The sequence below is a fragment of the Plasmodium reichenowi genome, chromosome 13 (genome assembly GCF_001601855.1).
Source record: "Plasmodium reichenowi strain SY57 chromosome 13, whole genome shotgun sequence".
Taxonomy (NCBI): Eukaryota; Apicomplexa; class Aconoidasida; order Haemosporida; family Plasmodiidae; genus Plasmodium; species Plasmodium reichenowi.
Window position 1 is genome coordinate 2,588,658 of NC_033658.1, and position 17,993 is coordinate 2,606,650.

General features: G+C 18.9%; 5 protein-coding genes across 5 annotated transcripts in view; 3 read left to right on the forward strand and 2 right to left on the reverse strand.

Moving 5' to 3' along the window:
- Window positions 1–1,718, forward strand: PRSY57_1367800 (hypothetical protein; the record flags this gene model as incomplete). The annotated part of the gene is made up of 3 exons (XM_012909597.2): window positions 1–34; window positions 150–234; window positions 500–1,718. 3 exons carry the CDS (start codon window positions 1–3, stop codon window positions 1,716–1,718), a joined length of 1,338 nt encoding a protein of 445 aa, XP_012765051.2.
- Window positions 1,719–3,298: 1,580 nt separating this feature from the next.
- PRSY57_1367900 (glycosylphosphatidylinositol anchor attachment 1 protein, putative) lies at window positions 3,299–6,466 on the forward strand (the record flags this gene model as incomplete). Its single annotated transcript, XM_012909598.2, has 5 exons — window positions 3,299–3,369; window positions 3,523–4,296; window positions 4,617–5,661; window positions 5,852–6,019; window positions 6,131–6,466. The coding sequence occupies 5 exons, from the start codon at window positions 3,299–3,301 to the stop codon at window positions 6,464–6,466; spliced, it is 2,394 nt and encodes a 797-aa protein (XP_012765052.2).
- Window positions 6,467–7,232: 766 nt separating this feature from the next.
- Window positions 7,233–8,828, reverse strand: PRSY57_1368000 (hypothetical protein; the record flags this gene model as incomplete). Its single annotated transcript, XM_012909599.2, has 1 exon — window positions 7,233–8,828. One exon carries the CDS (start codon window positions 8,826–8,828, stop codon window positions 7,233–7,235), a length of 1,596 nt encoding a protein of 531 aa, XP_012765053.2.
- A 1,297-nt stretch (window positions 8,829–10,125) lies between these two features.
- PRSY57_1368100 (hypothetical protein) lies at window positions 10,126–16,941 on the forward strand (the record flags this gene model as incomplete). The annotated part of the gene is made up of 1 exon (XM_012909600.2): window positions 10,126–16,941. The coding sequence occupies one exon, from the start codon at window positions 10,126–10,128 to the stop codon at window positions 16,939–16,941; it is 6,816 nt and encodes a 2,271-aa protein (XP_012765054.2).
- A 533-nt stretch (window positions 16,942–17,474) lies between these two features.
- Window positions 17,475–17,993, reverse strand: part of PRSY57_1368200 (hypothetical protein) — a gene marked incomplete at both ends in the record, with an annotated part of 1,498 nt that continues 979 nt past the window's right edge. The window contains 2 exons of the mRNA XM_012909601.2: window positions 17,475–17,614; window positions 17,787–17,993. The exon at window positions 17,787–17,993 is cut by the window's right edge and continues 979 nt beyond it. Coding sequence (XP_012765055.2) covers window positions 17,475–17,614; window positions 17,787–17,993 — 347 coding nt within the window. The remainder of the gene's footprint in view (window positions 17,615–17,786) is intronic.

Sequence of the window (17,993 nt, forward strand, 5' to 3'; positions counted from 1 at the left end):
ATGGCCTTAAATCCAACCTTAATTCAGGGAAATGGTAAATGATAAAAAAAAAAAAGAAAAAAAAAAAGATTAAAATATACATAGAAATATACCTATATTATATAAACATACAAATTTTTTTTTTTTTTATTTTATTTTGGATCTCTTAGAATTTTTATTTCCAGCCAACAAAGGATCTGAGGTTACTTATTTAAGAAGGGAAGATGTTAAGTTGAAATTGTATTTGCCTGATCGGTAACACATAAAATATGTTTTTAAAAAAATATAACAAGTATATTATATGTACATATTATATTTCAATACGTGATTGTTTATTATATATATATATATATATATATATATATATATATTTATATTTATATATATGTATATTTAAATTTTAATTTTGAGGGTAAATTTTTTCATAAAAATTTTTATATATACACATGTATACTTAAATTTTTTTTTTATTATTTTTTATTTTTATATTTTTTTATTTTATTTTATTTTATTTTTGTAGAACCATTAAAGAAGATGGTATGATATTTTTAACAAGCTCACGTTTAGTGTTTGTAAAAAACGAGCACAGTAAAACCAATCCAAACTTTGCTGGTGTAGAATTTCCATTAAGTCTTATTGAAAAGCCTAAATTTGAACAGCCAGTATTTGGATTAAATTATTTAAGCGGTATAATAAAACCATTAATGGATCATCCAAATAGTTTAAAAAGTGCTTGTAAATGGAATCTTGTATTTTTAAATGGACAATGTAGTAGTTTCCTTAATATATTTTTTAAAGTATTTGAAGCAGCTAAAAAGAATAGACCATTGGTAGGTTTAAATGAATTTAATGAACAGTTTTTTTCAAATAGTAATGCTTATGTTGATCCTAATGATCCAACATTTTTGTATATTAATGAGCCTATTAATGAAAATATTTATACTCCTCAGAATTTATCACAAAATCATTATATACCTCTGGGAAGTTATACAAATAACAATATGAACCCTAGTAATAATAATATTAATACATGCAATAATAGTGGTAATACTTTAAGACAACAGGAAAACATTCCAATATATAAAAGACCATTTGTTCCTAAAAATAATAACCCTACTAGTATGATGACATATAATAACTCCAACTATGTGAATACATGTGATCACATAAATAACAGAGCAATGGGGAACTATAACCAAAATGTTTTTGTACCTAATAATTATAATAACCCAAATAATAATACTCAAAATTATGATTCTATAAATAATTCCCTAACACATTATAATAATTCTTCTGATGGAAGAACACTTTATAACAACAATAATACGAATATGGGACATTATAATAATACAAATAATTTTAGAAATTATGAACAAGCAAATAATAGAAATGTCACAGCGCAAATGAATTATCAGATGTATAATAATATGCCAAATAATAATATGCCAAATAATAATATGCCAAATAATAATATGTCAAATAATAATATTCCAAATAATAATATGCCAAATAATAATATGTCTAATAATAATGTGAGTACATTTCATCAAAGGATGAATGCTCTACATCCCCAACCAAACAATCATCATTATAATCCGGCATATAATGAACACCTTAATAATTCATATAATCAACAAAATAATAATACTTTGTATAATGAACAAAATAATGCCGAACAAAATAGCTCGACTACATACAACCATCACAAAAATTCTGAAACGTATAACAAAAATAATTAAAATATAATTTATAATAATAATATGTTATTAAATTAATATTTGTAATAGTAACTTTATATGACATCTTTTAAAAAAGAAAACGAAAGATATTATGGAATTATATTGTATTCATTAACATATTATAGAATATATTTATGGAGAGAGTTCCTTTTTTCTCTCTTACAAAAATGGCAAATCAAATGGTAAATACCATTCTAACAATGTTAATTGACTTATAAAATATATACCTATCATTTGAATAAATGTGTAGAGTAAAATATATAATCATCATATGATACACCGAATTATATATATATATATATATATATATATATATATAATGAAATTCTTATATGTATTGATGAATAATATGTATGTACATATGCATTATGATGTATGTGTACCTTTTTATTTAATTATTTGTTTTATTCTGTATGGACAAAAATCAACTTATATCTTATAAAATTTTTTTTATATAATGTTACTATTACTTTATGTTTTTTTAATTTATATTCTATACATATGAATTAAATATTTCCACATTTTTATTTTCCTATATAATTTTTTTTTTTTTTTTTTTTTTGTTGTTGTTAATGTATTTATTATATAATATATATATATATATATATATATATATATATATGTAATGAAAAAAAAACAAAAAAAATTATTATATTTTCTGAAAATTAAACTTGTAAATTTGCATTATAAGTCTATTTTAATAAATAAAATAAATGAATAAAATAAATAATTTTTGCAATCATTTATTTTTTAATGATATTACAAATGAAAAAAAAAAAAAAAAAAGGCGTGTTAAAATTTCACAAATAATGAATTTATAGTGTTAGAATATTATTTCAAAGAGAACGAAACAAAAAAAGGAAAAGATACACACCGTAAATTAAAATTCCTTCTTATGATATATATATTATAAATTAATTATATGATAATAATGTATTTTTAGCAAGAGTGTTTTTATTTTTATTTTTATTTTTTTAAATACGAGTATTGCGTAAACTATAATTTTAAAAATTAAACATTTATTGTATTGGTTCTTTCACAATTATATAAATAATTAATTCTCTTTTTTTACAATCAATGAATACACATATATATATTTAATTAATTTAATGTATGTGTATTATTTTATAAGATCCTGATCTTATGAGTTCATATATAAAAATATTTGCCCTCATATTTTTTCTCCTACTGCACAGTAGAAAATATATTATTAGCACAAAAAAAATTATCGTTAAAAAATAAAATGAAATAAAAATTAGAAAATATGATTATTTATTTATATATAAATCTTTTTTTTTTTTTTTTTTTTTTTTTTTTTTGTGTATAAATTAAAAGTAATGTAATTGGAAAAGAATGATTATAATTTGCATAATTAATTAAATAAGGAAAAAAAAAATCATATAATATATAATATTATATTGATATTTAGAAAAAACAAAATTAGAAACAAGTGTATGTCTAGGAACTACATAGGGTAAGATCATATATGTAATATTAAGTGTTTATATTTATTTGTTTGTTCACATTTTATTTAGTTTTTTCCTTTTTTCTTATACTTTAATTGTTTCTTATATAATACGATGGGATTTTCAGAAAATCCCAAATTCTCCTTGCTTATAAATAAGCTTATCAAGAAATCTAAAGTTATAGGGTTAGGAAAGAAAAAAAAAAAAAAATTAAAAATTATACCCATGGATATAACATATATATATATATATATACATATATACATAAATATTATAAAATTTTATATGCATATAAATAATTTGATATATCTCTTTTTTGATGTTTGTTATATTTTTAGCGTTTTCCTATCAATTATTGGTGTGATTTTTTTTTTGGTGTTTAATAAGTTTAATAAGAATGCTGAATTAGACGCTAGGACATTTACCCAATTTGTTGGTAATTCAGTATTGAACAAAAAGAATGAGAAGTTTTATAATGATACAAATTCGTATTTTTTGAACTATAAATATGAAGGGAAAGAAGATATAATAAAGTTGATATATGATTATATTACGAAAAATATATTAGTAAATGTACAAAATGAGATGGTTAAAATAAAATTAACGGATAGAATTGAACAGAATATATTGATAAGTAATGTAGGATGTAAATATTGTAATAATATGGAAAGTTTAGTTGTGGTAATAAATTTTGATTTTAAAGAAAGGAAATATTTTCATAGCGTAATTATCGGTTTAACGTTAATGGAACATTTTTCTAAATGTAACTATATGAGTAAGGATGTGACTTTTTTATTTACAAATAAAGAATTATTATATTCTTTAGGTGTTCAAGAATTTATACAAAAATATTTTTATAATAATACTAATATAATTGGAAAAAAAATTATTAGATCTTCTACTATTATTGAATTTGATTCTATTTATCCTTCTTATATTAAAATTAATTATGAAGGATTAAATGGTATGTTGCCTAATCAAGACTTAATATTATTATTAACAAATGAACTTCATTTTTATTCTATTCCTATTAAAATGGAGCTTACTCATGGTTCCATATTTGATATGGCCCTAGAAAAGAATTACGAAAATGGTCACATATACTTTCTGAGGTACATAAAAAAATATGAATATATACGTGATGATAATGATGAATCAATATTTATATTATGTTATTCACAAAAATGTATACATGATATGTATACATACGTTTATAAAATAAAAAAAAAATATATAATATAATATAATATACATGAATACATAGATTTATTTTATACATGTCATTTTTTGTCTTTTTTAAAGGTTTGTATGATACATATAAAATTATACATATATATATATATATATATATATATATATATATATATGTTAATTAATTTATTCATTTTTTTATTTGTTTATTTATACATTTCTTTTGTGTTTATCCTTTTAGAGAGAACATTCCGGCATTTACTGCAACGGGGGGTAGTAAAGTACCCATACGAAATAAAATGCTTAATTTGTTCAACTTGACGAAAGCATTACAAAGTTATTTAAGAAGTCAGAGTAATACACATGAAGGTTTTTGTCATTCTTCAAATTTTTATTTTTTTAATACATTCAAAAGGCATATACCAATAAGTATATATTGTTATAGTGTTTATTTAATATGCGCATATAGCATAATGAAATTATTTAAATCAACGATATTTAGAAGTTATATAAATTTTTTAACAGGTTTCTACACTTATTTGATTACAATATTAATTATTTCCCTACCTATATATTTAATTTCAACAAATAAAAAATTTTATGAGTTGTTGAATTTTCAAAAAAATTATATTCCTTCATGTTATGAATGGCATCCTGATAATTTTGATAAATATATAAAAATTGCAAATATATGGTGGAATGTATTATTTTTCTCAATTCTTGGTGCATTTTTTTTTAATTTATTTATTTCTTTTTTAGTTAATAAAAAAAGAAAAGTTATACAAGAAAAAAATGATGAAAATGAATCATTTGATGGCTATAAAAAGGTAGAGAAGGTAGAACGAATTTTAATATTAGAAAAAATCAAAGAATTACAAAATGAAATAATGAAACGAAAAGGTATTACAAATAATCATAATAATAATAATAATAATAATATTAAAAATTATAATATTTATACAAATGAAAATATATACAATAATAATATAAATAATAATAATAATATTTATGAAAATTTATATGATAATGGAGAAATTAAAAAAAATATTCTGGTTAAACCAAAAATTATAAATAGTGATGATGAAGATTTTCTTCTTGAAAAAAAAAATTCTGAATTCATTAAAAAAATAGAAAAACAAATAGAAACATTAGAAGAAAAATTGGAATTTTTAAGTAATGATGAAAATGTAAAATATATTTTTTATAATAATTCTATAGCACCATTTAATACAATGATGATATATATGAATATTTTTTATTTCATATTAGTAGCGCTATTAAGTTCGGTAAGTAACCCTAAAATAAAACCAAAAAATAAAAAAAATAAAAATAAAAAAAATAATAAATAAATAAATAAATATATATATATATATATATTTATTTATTTATAATAAATGTTATAATATATATGGTAAATATAATATACATATATATATATATATATTTTTATTTATTTGATTATTCCTTTTTTTTTAGTTATATAATTGGTCCTATTCTGTATTATTTAGCCTGCTATTTGTAATTCCTATATCAATTTTACATAATTTAAAAACAAAATCAGTCAGAATTTTTCGGAAGATTATTCTTTCACTTTTTATCCTTTGTATGTTAATTTATATGTATCCTAATGATAATCATATTTGGGTAATATTTTTTAAAAAGAAAAAATGTTTCCTATATTGCTATATTTTTTAAAAATTAAAAATCTTTATGCCTTTTATATATATATATATATATATATTTTATTTTATTTAGAATATAAGACAGAAACTAACTAATTTATTTAGGAATAATATATCAAAATGTTGTAAATATTTAGACAAGCACAAAATATTACAAAGCAAATATTTCCCAGAAAGTTTGCAATTTATTTGTTCGAATAGGTTATTTGATTCATTTTACTTAAATAAATATTTTTTGGATAATCTAAATATTAAATTTAGTTATGTCTTGGATATTCAAAATGGATTCTTATTAACTTTATACAATTTAGCAAGAAATCATTTTTGTATTGGTACAGCTACCTATCCTCTAATATGCTTTACCTTATTCCCAATAGTATTTTATATAGTTTTTTTATTTTTTTGTTAAAAGGAATTAAATTAATTTATCCAAATATATAAATATATATATATAAATTATTTTTTACTAATTAATTTTTTTTTCCATCTACATATATATATATATAGAATAATAAAATAAAGAGACTATGAATTATCTTGGATATATTTCCATTGTGGTAATTTATAAATATAAATGTATAAAGAAATTATTTATATAATACATACTTTATACTGTTTAATAATTTTCTTTATTACAGCAAAAGACATTTGAATTTTTGGTCTTTCAAATATATATATGTATATATTTATACATTTTATCATATACATTAGTTATTATTTTTATATTATTTTATTATTATTTATATATTTTTTTTTTTGGTAAAATTACAAATGGGTGTGTGAACAATTATTTTGTTTTCCTCCTATTGTTTATAGAGAGAAAAAAAAATTTTTATTAATTTGAATTAAAAAAAAAAAAATTAAATAAAATATAAAGGATCAAATAAAATTAAATGAAAACATACACTTGTATATAATATTATATATTATATAATGATTTAATAAGAAAAAAAAATAATAAATCTTCGGTCTCTTTCTCTCTCTCTCTCTCTCTATATATATATATATATATATATATAATATTTAAAATAATTTTTTTTATTATTTTAAAAGAGAAAAAAAATACATATATATTTTTTGACAGTCTATTTTTTTTATTCATTAATATATATATATTATATATATATATATATATTTTTTATCATAGGAATAAATTTTTAAGTTAATTTTTGTTGTTATAATGAATAGTGTATATATATTTTTTTTCTTTTCCTTTTGTCTGTATCATTATCTGAAAAAAATAACATGCCTTTTCTTATTTTAGTTTTCTTTTCTACCAGTACTTTATTTGAAAGAAATAACATTTTTGAATTTATATTATTAACCTTAATCATTTGTTTATTTGTTATGTTTTGTTTATTGTCTGATACATTTTCTTTATTAGGAGTGTTTATTATACATGTTGTTTTATCCTTTGTTGATTCCTTTGAATGATGTGATATACGTTGTTCAAGTTTTGTATGTTCATGATGTTTTATATTATTATTATATATTATATTATTGTCATTTATTAGATGCTTATCATGAATCATATCTTTCTTATATGTTATATCTTGTTCATATTTTATATCATTATGTATATTATTCTGTAAAATATTTTCTTTGGTCTTTTGAACTAGTTGATCTTTTGATGAACATGAAAAGGTTGTACTTGTATTCGTATTTGTGTTCGTATTTGTATTCGTATTTGTATTCGTATTTGTATTCGTATTTGTATTCGTATTTGTATTCTCTAAATCTTTTAACATTTTTGTATAATTTCTTTTCTTTAATTTATGTAAGAATATAAAATTTTCTTTTTCTGCTTTTTTTAATAATGTATAATATTCTTTTTTTTCTGCATCAACTTTTTTAATATTTTTTTTGAATAATATTATTTGATTTGTTAAAATTTGATTATTATTTTTTAACAGTTCTATTTCGCATATAAAAAGTTTTTTTTGCCATTTATAAATTAAATTTTTGTATTGAGTTTGTTTATATAATTTATAGCACTCATCATATTTTAAATTTAGATCTGTAATTTGTTTCAAATAATCGTTTAAAAGAGATTGATAACCTTTCATATTTTGTTCCATATAATATCTACATGTTTTTATTTCTTTGATTTGTTGTAATAGGTCTTTTATTTTTTCGTTAATACTAATATATATTTTATTGAGTATATTGATGTTATTCTGATTGATGTTATTCTGATTGATGTTATTCTGATTGATGTCATTTTGGTTGATGTCATTTTGGTTGATGTCATTTTGATTGATGTCATTTTGGTTGATGCCATTTTGGTTGACGTCATTTTGGTTAACGTTATTCTGATTAACGTTATTTCGATGATTATTATTATGAATAATATCTATAACATTTTTATTTTTATCTCTGTTTAAATATTCCTTACATTTTTCATATTCAACTTGTAGACAGATATATTCTTTAACTTTGTGATTATAATTTTCTTTTTCTGTATTTAATGAATCATTTAGAAATTCTATTTGTTTTTCTAACTTTTTAATTTTTGTATCATATTCAAACATGGAACTATCAATTTCTTTTTCTTTTTTTAAGTCTATATTTTTTATGATTTCTACATATTTTTTTTTTTCATTCTCAAGTTGTAGATTTTCTAATTTTACTTTATTATATTCCTCCTTTAGAGCTTCTTCGTTTTTTTTTATTGAAACATAATTATCACAAAACTCTTTTAGAAGAATTTTATTTTCTATAAATTTATATAATACTTTTTCTTCATCATTCATGTTGTTTTTTTTTACCATACTTTAAAATGAGCGATATATGTTTTATATCATTTCTTAAAAAAAGGAGGTAATAGACTTATAAACAAGGATATAGGTGTGTGTACAAATAATAACATATATATGTATATATATATATATATTTTATTAATATTGGTTTATTTTTATTTTTGATTAAACATTTAACATGGGAAATACTTACTTCGTTACATAGATATAAAAAAAAAAAAAACAATAGTTAAGGATGTTTTATTATTTTTTTTTTTTTTCTTTCTTTCATTTTCCTTACCATATATAAAAGTGTAGTTACAAAAAAAAAAAAAAAATATTTATGTTAATAAGTGTTCAATAAATTTTTATTATAATATTGGAACATGGTTTTTATTTTTTAGAAGTTTTATAAATATATATATATAAAATATATTTTTTTTTATAAGGACATTTTTTAAAAGGATATATTAAAGGTATATAAAGATAAAATAATTCCACGTGTATAAAAGGGAATTGTAAACATTATATATATATATATATATATATATATATACAGGTGAAACATGTATATGTTTACATTTACTATAATATAAATATAAATATTTTTATATACATATTTCAATAATGTTTTATTTTTACGAAAATATAAAAAAATAAACTAAATTCCTTTTTTAGATATTTACTAATATTAAGATTTTAACAAATTTTTTAAATATCACTTCTTCTTATGTTTTAATTAATTTTTTTTTTTTTTTTATAAAAATAATGATTTGTATAAATTTTAATTAAAATGATACATATGAGAAAAAAAATAATCTAATTATAATAAAGTAAAAGTTACCAATTTCTTTCTAAAGAAAAAAAAAAAAAAAAAAAAGAAAGAAACTCGAAATAATATTTTTATTAATAATATTAAAATATTTCTTTTTTTTTTTGTTTTTTTGAAGGATAATGTTATGAATTTTTGTGAAAATATATATGGAAATGTATAATGATTAGGTAAAAAGTATTTTTTTTATCTTAAATCTAAAAACTTAATGAAGTTGTTTAAATGTTTGGTCAGAAAATACGAACATTTTGTGTTTGCCTTATTTTGACATCATATATATAATATATATATATATATTATATATATTTATATTATATATGATATTTATTTTATTTTATTTTATTTTATTTCATTTTATTTTATTTTATTTTTTGTATCTGTTTAATAATTACCTTTTTTTTAAAAATAAAAGAAATGAATTTTTTTTCCCTTATTTGAATAATGTAAGAGTTAAAATTTAATAAATTTTAAAAATAAGAAGAAAAGCTTCATAGAATAATGGAAAAAGAATCAAACGAAGAAAAAAAGAAGGAAACTCAAAAAAACGTATTTTATAATTTTAATAATGTAATAGTAGATCAAAATTATGATGTAAATAAAAGAAATTTGAATTTTGTAAATTCTAAAGTGAATGGAGGTGACATGGGAAGTTTAAAAACAAATTCGAATATATTTAATAAGTCCAATAAAATGAAAAAAAAAAAAAATAATAATAATATTAATTCTGATAATAATAATAATAATAATAATAATGATAATAATAATGATAATAATAGTAATATTAATTATTATAACTATAAAATGAGGAACAACCAAAATATGAACACATCATTATCAAATAACAGAAGGAAAAATTATTATAATATGGCCAATATGGGTAATAGTCAAAATAAATATGAAGTAAAAAATAAAAGAATCAATAAAAATAAAGCAAAATTTGGATCCAATGTTAATTCGAATGTAACACAAAATATGAATACCTACGAAGGAATAATAAATAATGAGAATATGGTTACATTAAATAAAGATGATTATAATTCTATGAGAATACCTAATAAGAATAATAAAAAAAATATGAATAATAATAGGACTACTTCTTTAATAGGAGATGTTAATAGAAATAGATATAATAATAATAATAATAATAATAATAATAATATTAGTTATAACAAGGATGAAGGAATTAATTATGACAGTTTAAATAAAAATAAGAAAAACAATATTAATAATGAAGGTCATGTGAAATATTATCCAAATTATAATATAAAACAAAATACAAATAATTATGTAAAACCAATCAATAAATTAAATTTAACGTATACTAATAAATTGTATAAAAATGTAAATAACAATAATGTTATGAAGAATAATATTAGCACAGAAATGAATAATCCTAATTTTAATGATATTAATAAAAAAAATAAAAATTATTTTCAAAATTCGAATAATTTGAATAAAATCAATCCAATAAATATTACATCGAATGTCAACATTAACAAAAATGTTAATATGTCAATTTTGAATATGTCAAACTCGAATGTGTCAAACTCGAATGTGTCAAACTCGAATGTGTCAAACTCGAATGTGTCAAACTCTAATATGTCCAATTTTAACATGTCAAACACTTATGAGCCCTATTTCAATATGACATATTCTCATGTGCCCAATATGAATCAGCCACTTATTAAAGACATTTCTCATATACAAGATCTTTGTAAAAACAATATTGTTGATAAGAACGTGCAGAGTAGAAATAACCAATCAAATAATAATATGAAAAGGTTACAGAATGTGTCCCTTTATGGAAAAGATAATGATTGTAAAAGAAGAAAAGGTCTATACAACTTAAATAATAAGAACAGTAATTATAGTGTTAGTAGTTATCCTGATCAGTGTGTTAAGGAAAATTCTTCGTTATCAAAAGAAAAGAATATAAATAATGATAAAAAGAGTAATATGAATTATGATTATAAAAGGATGGAATATATTGGAAATAATACTTGTGAAGGTTATTTTAATACACGTTTATATGAGAAAGAACAACATTATTTAAGAGTAATAGAAAGAAAAATAAATAATATATGTGATATTTTAGAATATATATTATATGTAGATGATAAAGATAGTATTGATTTGTTATATTTCCTTATAATTTTATTAGAACGAATTAAAAAGATATTAAGTCATTTAAAAAATCCATATATGAATTATGATATATTTAGCATTATATTAAATTTATATTCATGTTTATGTGTGAAGTTATTTTCAGAAAATAATATTTTAGTTATAATGAATTTAAAATGTTTTGTATTAATGTTTGAAATATTGAATTTAATGGATATGCAATCTTTTAATTTGTCATATGTACTTTTTTTATATGTTAATTATTTAAAGAATAATAAAAATGGAATAGATATATTAGAAAAAAAGAACAATATAAAATATAAAAAACAGGTTGTAGAAAATGACAAGAAAATGTATAAAAAATTGTTAAATTCCTTTTTAAATATATTTTCATATTGTTCCGAAAATACTAATGTTTTAGTTCGTGTTCAAGCAATTAAATCACTTTATTATGTGTTAAGATTTTTATACGATAAAAAGAAATATAAATATAATGGAGAAGATACTATAAACAAGGAAGATATAAATACGCAATGTAATACATATGATGAAAATTTGAAGCAAGGAACCATATTTCTTTTTGAAGAAAATTTAATTAAAGTATCATTATCTATAAAAAAAGTGAGCATTATAAAAGGATTTGTTAATAGTAGAATGATTTATTTACAAAAATTTAATTCTAATTTTTTTGAAGATAATTTTGATTTGATAGATATGAAAAATAAGAATAATGATAAGGAGAAAAATGATATAATTAAAAATGGCGACAATATAAATGTTCATCGTATGAATGTTAAAAATGAGGGAGATAGGAATTATAAGGACACATCAATATATAAAAATAAAATGAATAGGATGGATAATATGAATAATATGAATAATATGAATAATATGAATAATATAAATACGACGAATAATATGAATAATATAAATAATATAAATACGACGAATAATGTGGATAATATAAATACCACGAATAATGTGGATAATATAAATACCACGAATAATGTGGATAATATAAATACGACGAATAATTTGAATAATGTGAATAATTTGAATAATTTGAACAATATTAACAATAGTAATATTACAAGTAATATAAATAAGAAGAAGAAATATGACGAAAGTGAAAATAGTTTACATAATATTCTTCTATTAAAAAATTTTGAAACAGTTTTTAATTGTGTACCGAATGATGGTTGGATAACAAACAAAATAGATGATGAAGATGAAAATATGTTACTTTATATTTTACACATTTTTGAATTATTTGTTGAAATATATGAAGATAAAGAAATTAATGAAATAATAATAAAAAATATTGTTTTTTTTTTAAATCATACTGATTTAAAAATTTTTAGTATTGTAACACGTATTATTATAAAAACCTCTCAAATAAATCCGATTAATAGAATATTTTTTAATAAATATATATCTGTTTTAATGAAAAATTTTGATAAGGATAGAAGAAGAAATATATTTCTAATGTTATCGTATTGTAAATATGAAAAAAGTGGTATTGAGGTATTATTAGGGATATTAACGAATTTATGTCTGTATGATTTTAATTATAAAACAAATACATATTACCTTGAGGAAGAGACTGAAGAAAATGATTTCAATATAGAACAAATAAGAACTTTAAGACGTTTGAAAAATAGAAGATATAAGAAGAGCTTAATAAATAGTGATAATATAAAAAATACAAATGTACAAAATGATATAGAAACTTATAGTAATGCTTCAGAAGATGAAGTTTATTTAATTGATAAGAAAATATATAATATAGAAGAATGGTATTATATATATCCTATAATTATTATATTATCATTGAATTATTCTAAATATATACAATCATTTTTTTTTAATAAATTTAATAAAACTTATATACAGAATTATTATAATATTACTCCATATTTTAATATATTTGATTGGTCAAATAAATTTTGTTATTATCTTTCAAAACATATCTTTACATCCCATATTGAAAAGTTATCATGTTTTATTGAGCAAGGTTTGGATATATTTCACTTATTAGATTCTACATTATTTTATAGTAAGTTACAAAATTATAGGAATAGCTATAAGTTATTTTTATATCATAAGAATGAATATAATGCTATAGATAATAATAATAATAATAATTATAATAATTATAATAATAATAATAATAATAATAATCATAATAATAATAATAATAATTATTATTATGCAGATAATGTAAGGAAAATAGAATGTGCTAAAAATTTTATGGCGACAGAAAAAAGTTCAAATGATATATCCTTGGATTTACTATTTTATCGAACTTATGCATTTTTAGAATATCCAAATTATGTTAAATTAAATTTAAGTTATAAAGAAAATTGCTATATTTATATATATATGTTATCACTTTTAAATTTCTTTTTTAATAAAGAAATGAATATATTTGAAGAGAATTGTTTTTTCCTTAAACGAAAGATTTGGAAATTATTACATGACCAAACGAATTTAAAAAGTAATAGTTTTTTAGATTATTTAGGTATATTTAAAGATATTAATTTTATTCGTATACATGATACAAAATATCTGACGAAATTATTTGATTTTATTAATTCTAATAATATCACACATTTAAATAGAAAAGATCAAAGTGGTCTTGATAGAAATTGTAAGAATAATGAAATGTTATTTAGTAATATTACATATGATGATGGTGATTTATTATATTGTGATAATTATAAGAAAGAAAGTGAACATAAAAGAATGTCATATGTGGAAAAATTATTATTATCTTTTATTATAAATAAAGAGAATACTAAAAAGTTGAAAAATGTATTGCATTATGATTATAAAGATACAGGAAATCATAGTATAAATAATAAAAGTGTGAAAAATCATATGAATATATTGGAAAAAAAGAAAATACGAAAGCTTATATATTTTGAAGAATCTTATATGAAATATAATGAAAATATATGTGATATAATAAATCACTATATTATTAGTAAAATATATTATATTTTATATTTAAAAAATTTTTTTTTCGAAGAAAAAAGTATGAAAATAATAAATGCAGATACGTTTTTTTCGAATTATTTGTGTAAAGATTTATTAATTGAATTAATATTGGTTCCTATGTTATATAGAAGTAATACAACGATTGAACTGTTTTATACATATCCAATAAAAGATATGATAACAAAATCTTACTTTGCTAATATGTCTAGAAAGTACTTTGGGAGAACATCAGCAAATACATGTTCATTAGGAAGAATAAATAATTGTACTATTATTAATAATGAGAAAGAATTATTTAATGATACCATACATTGTGTATATGACCCTAGTGGCGTAAGGAGTGAAAATGATAATATTGATATGAATCAAATTTATAGAATACAAAATGAAGAAAATAAAAGTAGTATTACATCTATTAGTGATTTTAATGCAAATTCAAGAGAAGAAAATGGTGTTTTAAGAACAGCTCAAAATGATGGTGGTTTATATAAAAATAAAGTGAGGGATATAAAAATATTAAATAATCAAAAGAATACTGTGTATGGTCTGTTACCAAGCGCTGAGGAAAATATTAATTATGTTAAACACGATAGAGAAAGGAATAGAAAAAGTAATTTTCCTATATGTTTAGAAAAAGATTCGCACATAAAATTTTTAGAGGTGAAAATAAAAATTAAGAATAATAATATGGGGGATATGGAGACAATGAATATTATAAACAATATGAAAGAAAAGAAAAAGAAAAACAAGAATAAAAAATATGAAGAAGGTTTCATTGAATATGAAGAAAATATGCAAAATAAATTTGATATATATTTTTATCATAAAAGACTTATTAATATAAATCATCAAATAAATAAAAATTTAATAAAAACATATTATTTGTTTTATAGAAATTATAATTATTCCTTAAATATGTCAGAGATCTTACATATTATATTAAATAAAGTATATGAAGAAAATGATATATTATATAACAAGTTAAAACATTTTGTTTTGAATTTTTCATTTGATTATCATGGTAATGATACAAAGATGAGTTCCAAATTTTTTCATGACATTTTTTATAATAAAAAATTAAGTAAAAGAAATAATAAATTAGAAAAAATAAATAAATATTTATCACAAAATAGAAATGGACATGAATATAGTAATTTAATTTTTGAATTACATAAACTAGGTATTAACAAGGATGATCATAAAAAGAGTGTATATTCTATAAATGTTTGTATAAATAAAATCTTGAAACTTATTATAAAATATTTACAAAATGAAGATTATATAAATTATGAAAAGTGTATAAATTTTCCTTATTTATTCTTATCTATACTTAATATAAAAATAAAGTTATCTTATGAAATAATATTATATGATTTATTTGATAATGAAGATAAGGATTTTAATACATTATTAAAAAAGCTACCAATATATATCAATTATTTATTCCACAATTTATATGTATATATTGAATATGAGGATATGTTTATAATAAAAGAAGAAGAAAGCAAAAATGAAAAGGAAAAGGAAAAGAAAAATGAAAAGAAAAAGAAAAAGAAACATAATTATAATTATCATCAATATGATATATTATATAATAGGAAGGACCATTTATGTAAAAAAAGTAATATGTTGTTACCATCTCAAAATAATAATAATTTGTTAATGTATAATTTTATGGTTGAAAATATATTATCAGAAGATTATTCTCTTACACATCTAAAAAGCTTAAACAAAACTAAAAAAACCGAAACCAAAAATTCGTTATTTGCAGGTAGAAAAAAAAGTAAGGGGACGAGTCAAAATATCAAAGTTGATTCTGAATTTCATTTAGATGAAAAATATTTAAAAGAAAATATTATTCATAAAAATAAAAAAGAAATAACAAATCAAACAAATAAAGATATGCAACATTTTATAAATAAATCACATAGTATGAAGATATATACAAATGAATGGTACATAACTAGTTGTATGCCATTATGTAGGACTCAAGATAATAATTCGAATACTTATAGATATATTATAAAAATGGAATGTAAAAAAAATGTGGCAAATAATTTTAATTTTTCTTCTACTCTGCCTATTAAATGTAATATTAATCTATTTTATTATTATATGGAAAATGATATGTTCTATTTCATACCGCTCTCGAAAAGGAAAAACGTGTACCTACATCCACTCCGTCAATAAAGGAGAAATAATTATTAACAAAATTTTATATATATATATATATATATATATATATATATATATATATATATGTATATGTATGTATGTATGTATGTATGTATGTATATATATGTATGTATGTATATATATATGTATATATATGTATGTATGTATTTTGTTTTTGTGTGTATTTTGGTAGTTATTTTATTTATTATTATTATTATATTTTTTTTTTTTTTTTTTGTTATAATTACAACCTTTTGTATTAGGGTGATGATTATTATTTTTGCATGAATATGAGCTTTATTTTGTTTCTTCTATTATTTTTATTTTATTGTTTCATTTCATTTTTTTCATTTCATATTTTTTTTTTTTTTTTTTTTTTTTTTTGTTTTTTTGATTGTAGAACTATTTTAATTAATTAGATTAGAGACAAAAATAAAAAAATTTATAAAAGTGCCATTAGAGCTTTAATAATTTGGAACAATATATATATATATATATATATATATATATATATATATATATATATTTACACATTTTTGTTAACTTATTTAAAATCTTAATTTGTTTAAGATGTTGTTATTTTTATTTTTCTGAAAATGATTAAAAGTAAAATCGTCACGTGATGTTTCATTGCAATTATCTATTGAGGATTCCCAGTTTTTTAGGTTATCCATAGAATTTATTAGATCTAATGTATAAATAATATATATATATATATATATATATATATATAATATAATGATTCGTATATACTATTAAAACATAAAATGTAAATATAAATGGTAGAATAACTATGTAAATTGAGCAATTCATATGATATATATAATCTAATTAGGTCTTCATTTATACTTTACTTTTACCTTCAGATATACCATCAATTTGCGCATTTGAAATTAGTTGAGACGATTTTACAGTATTATTATCTATATAACTATTTGAAAAATACTTATTATTAATATTTTTTTTATTTTCAAAAAAATTTTTTTTTTGGACCATGATATTGTCATGTTGATGATTTGAGATTTTTTCTTGCGAATTTTTTTTTTTTTTTTTTTTTTTTTTTTTTT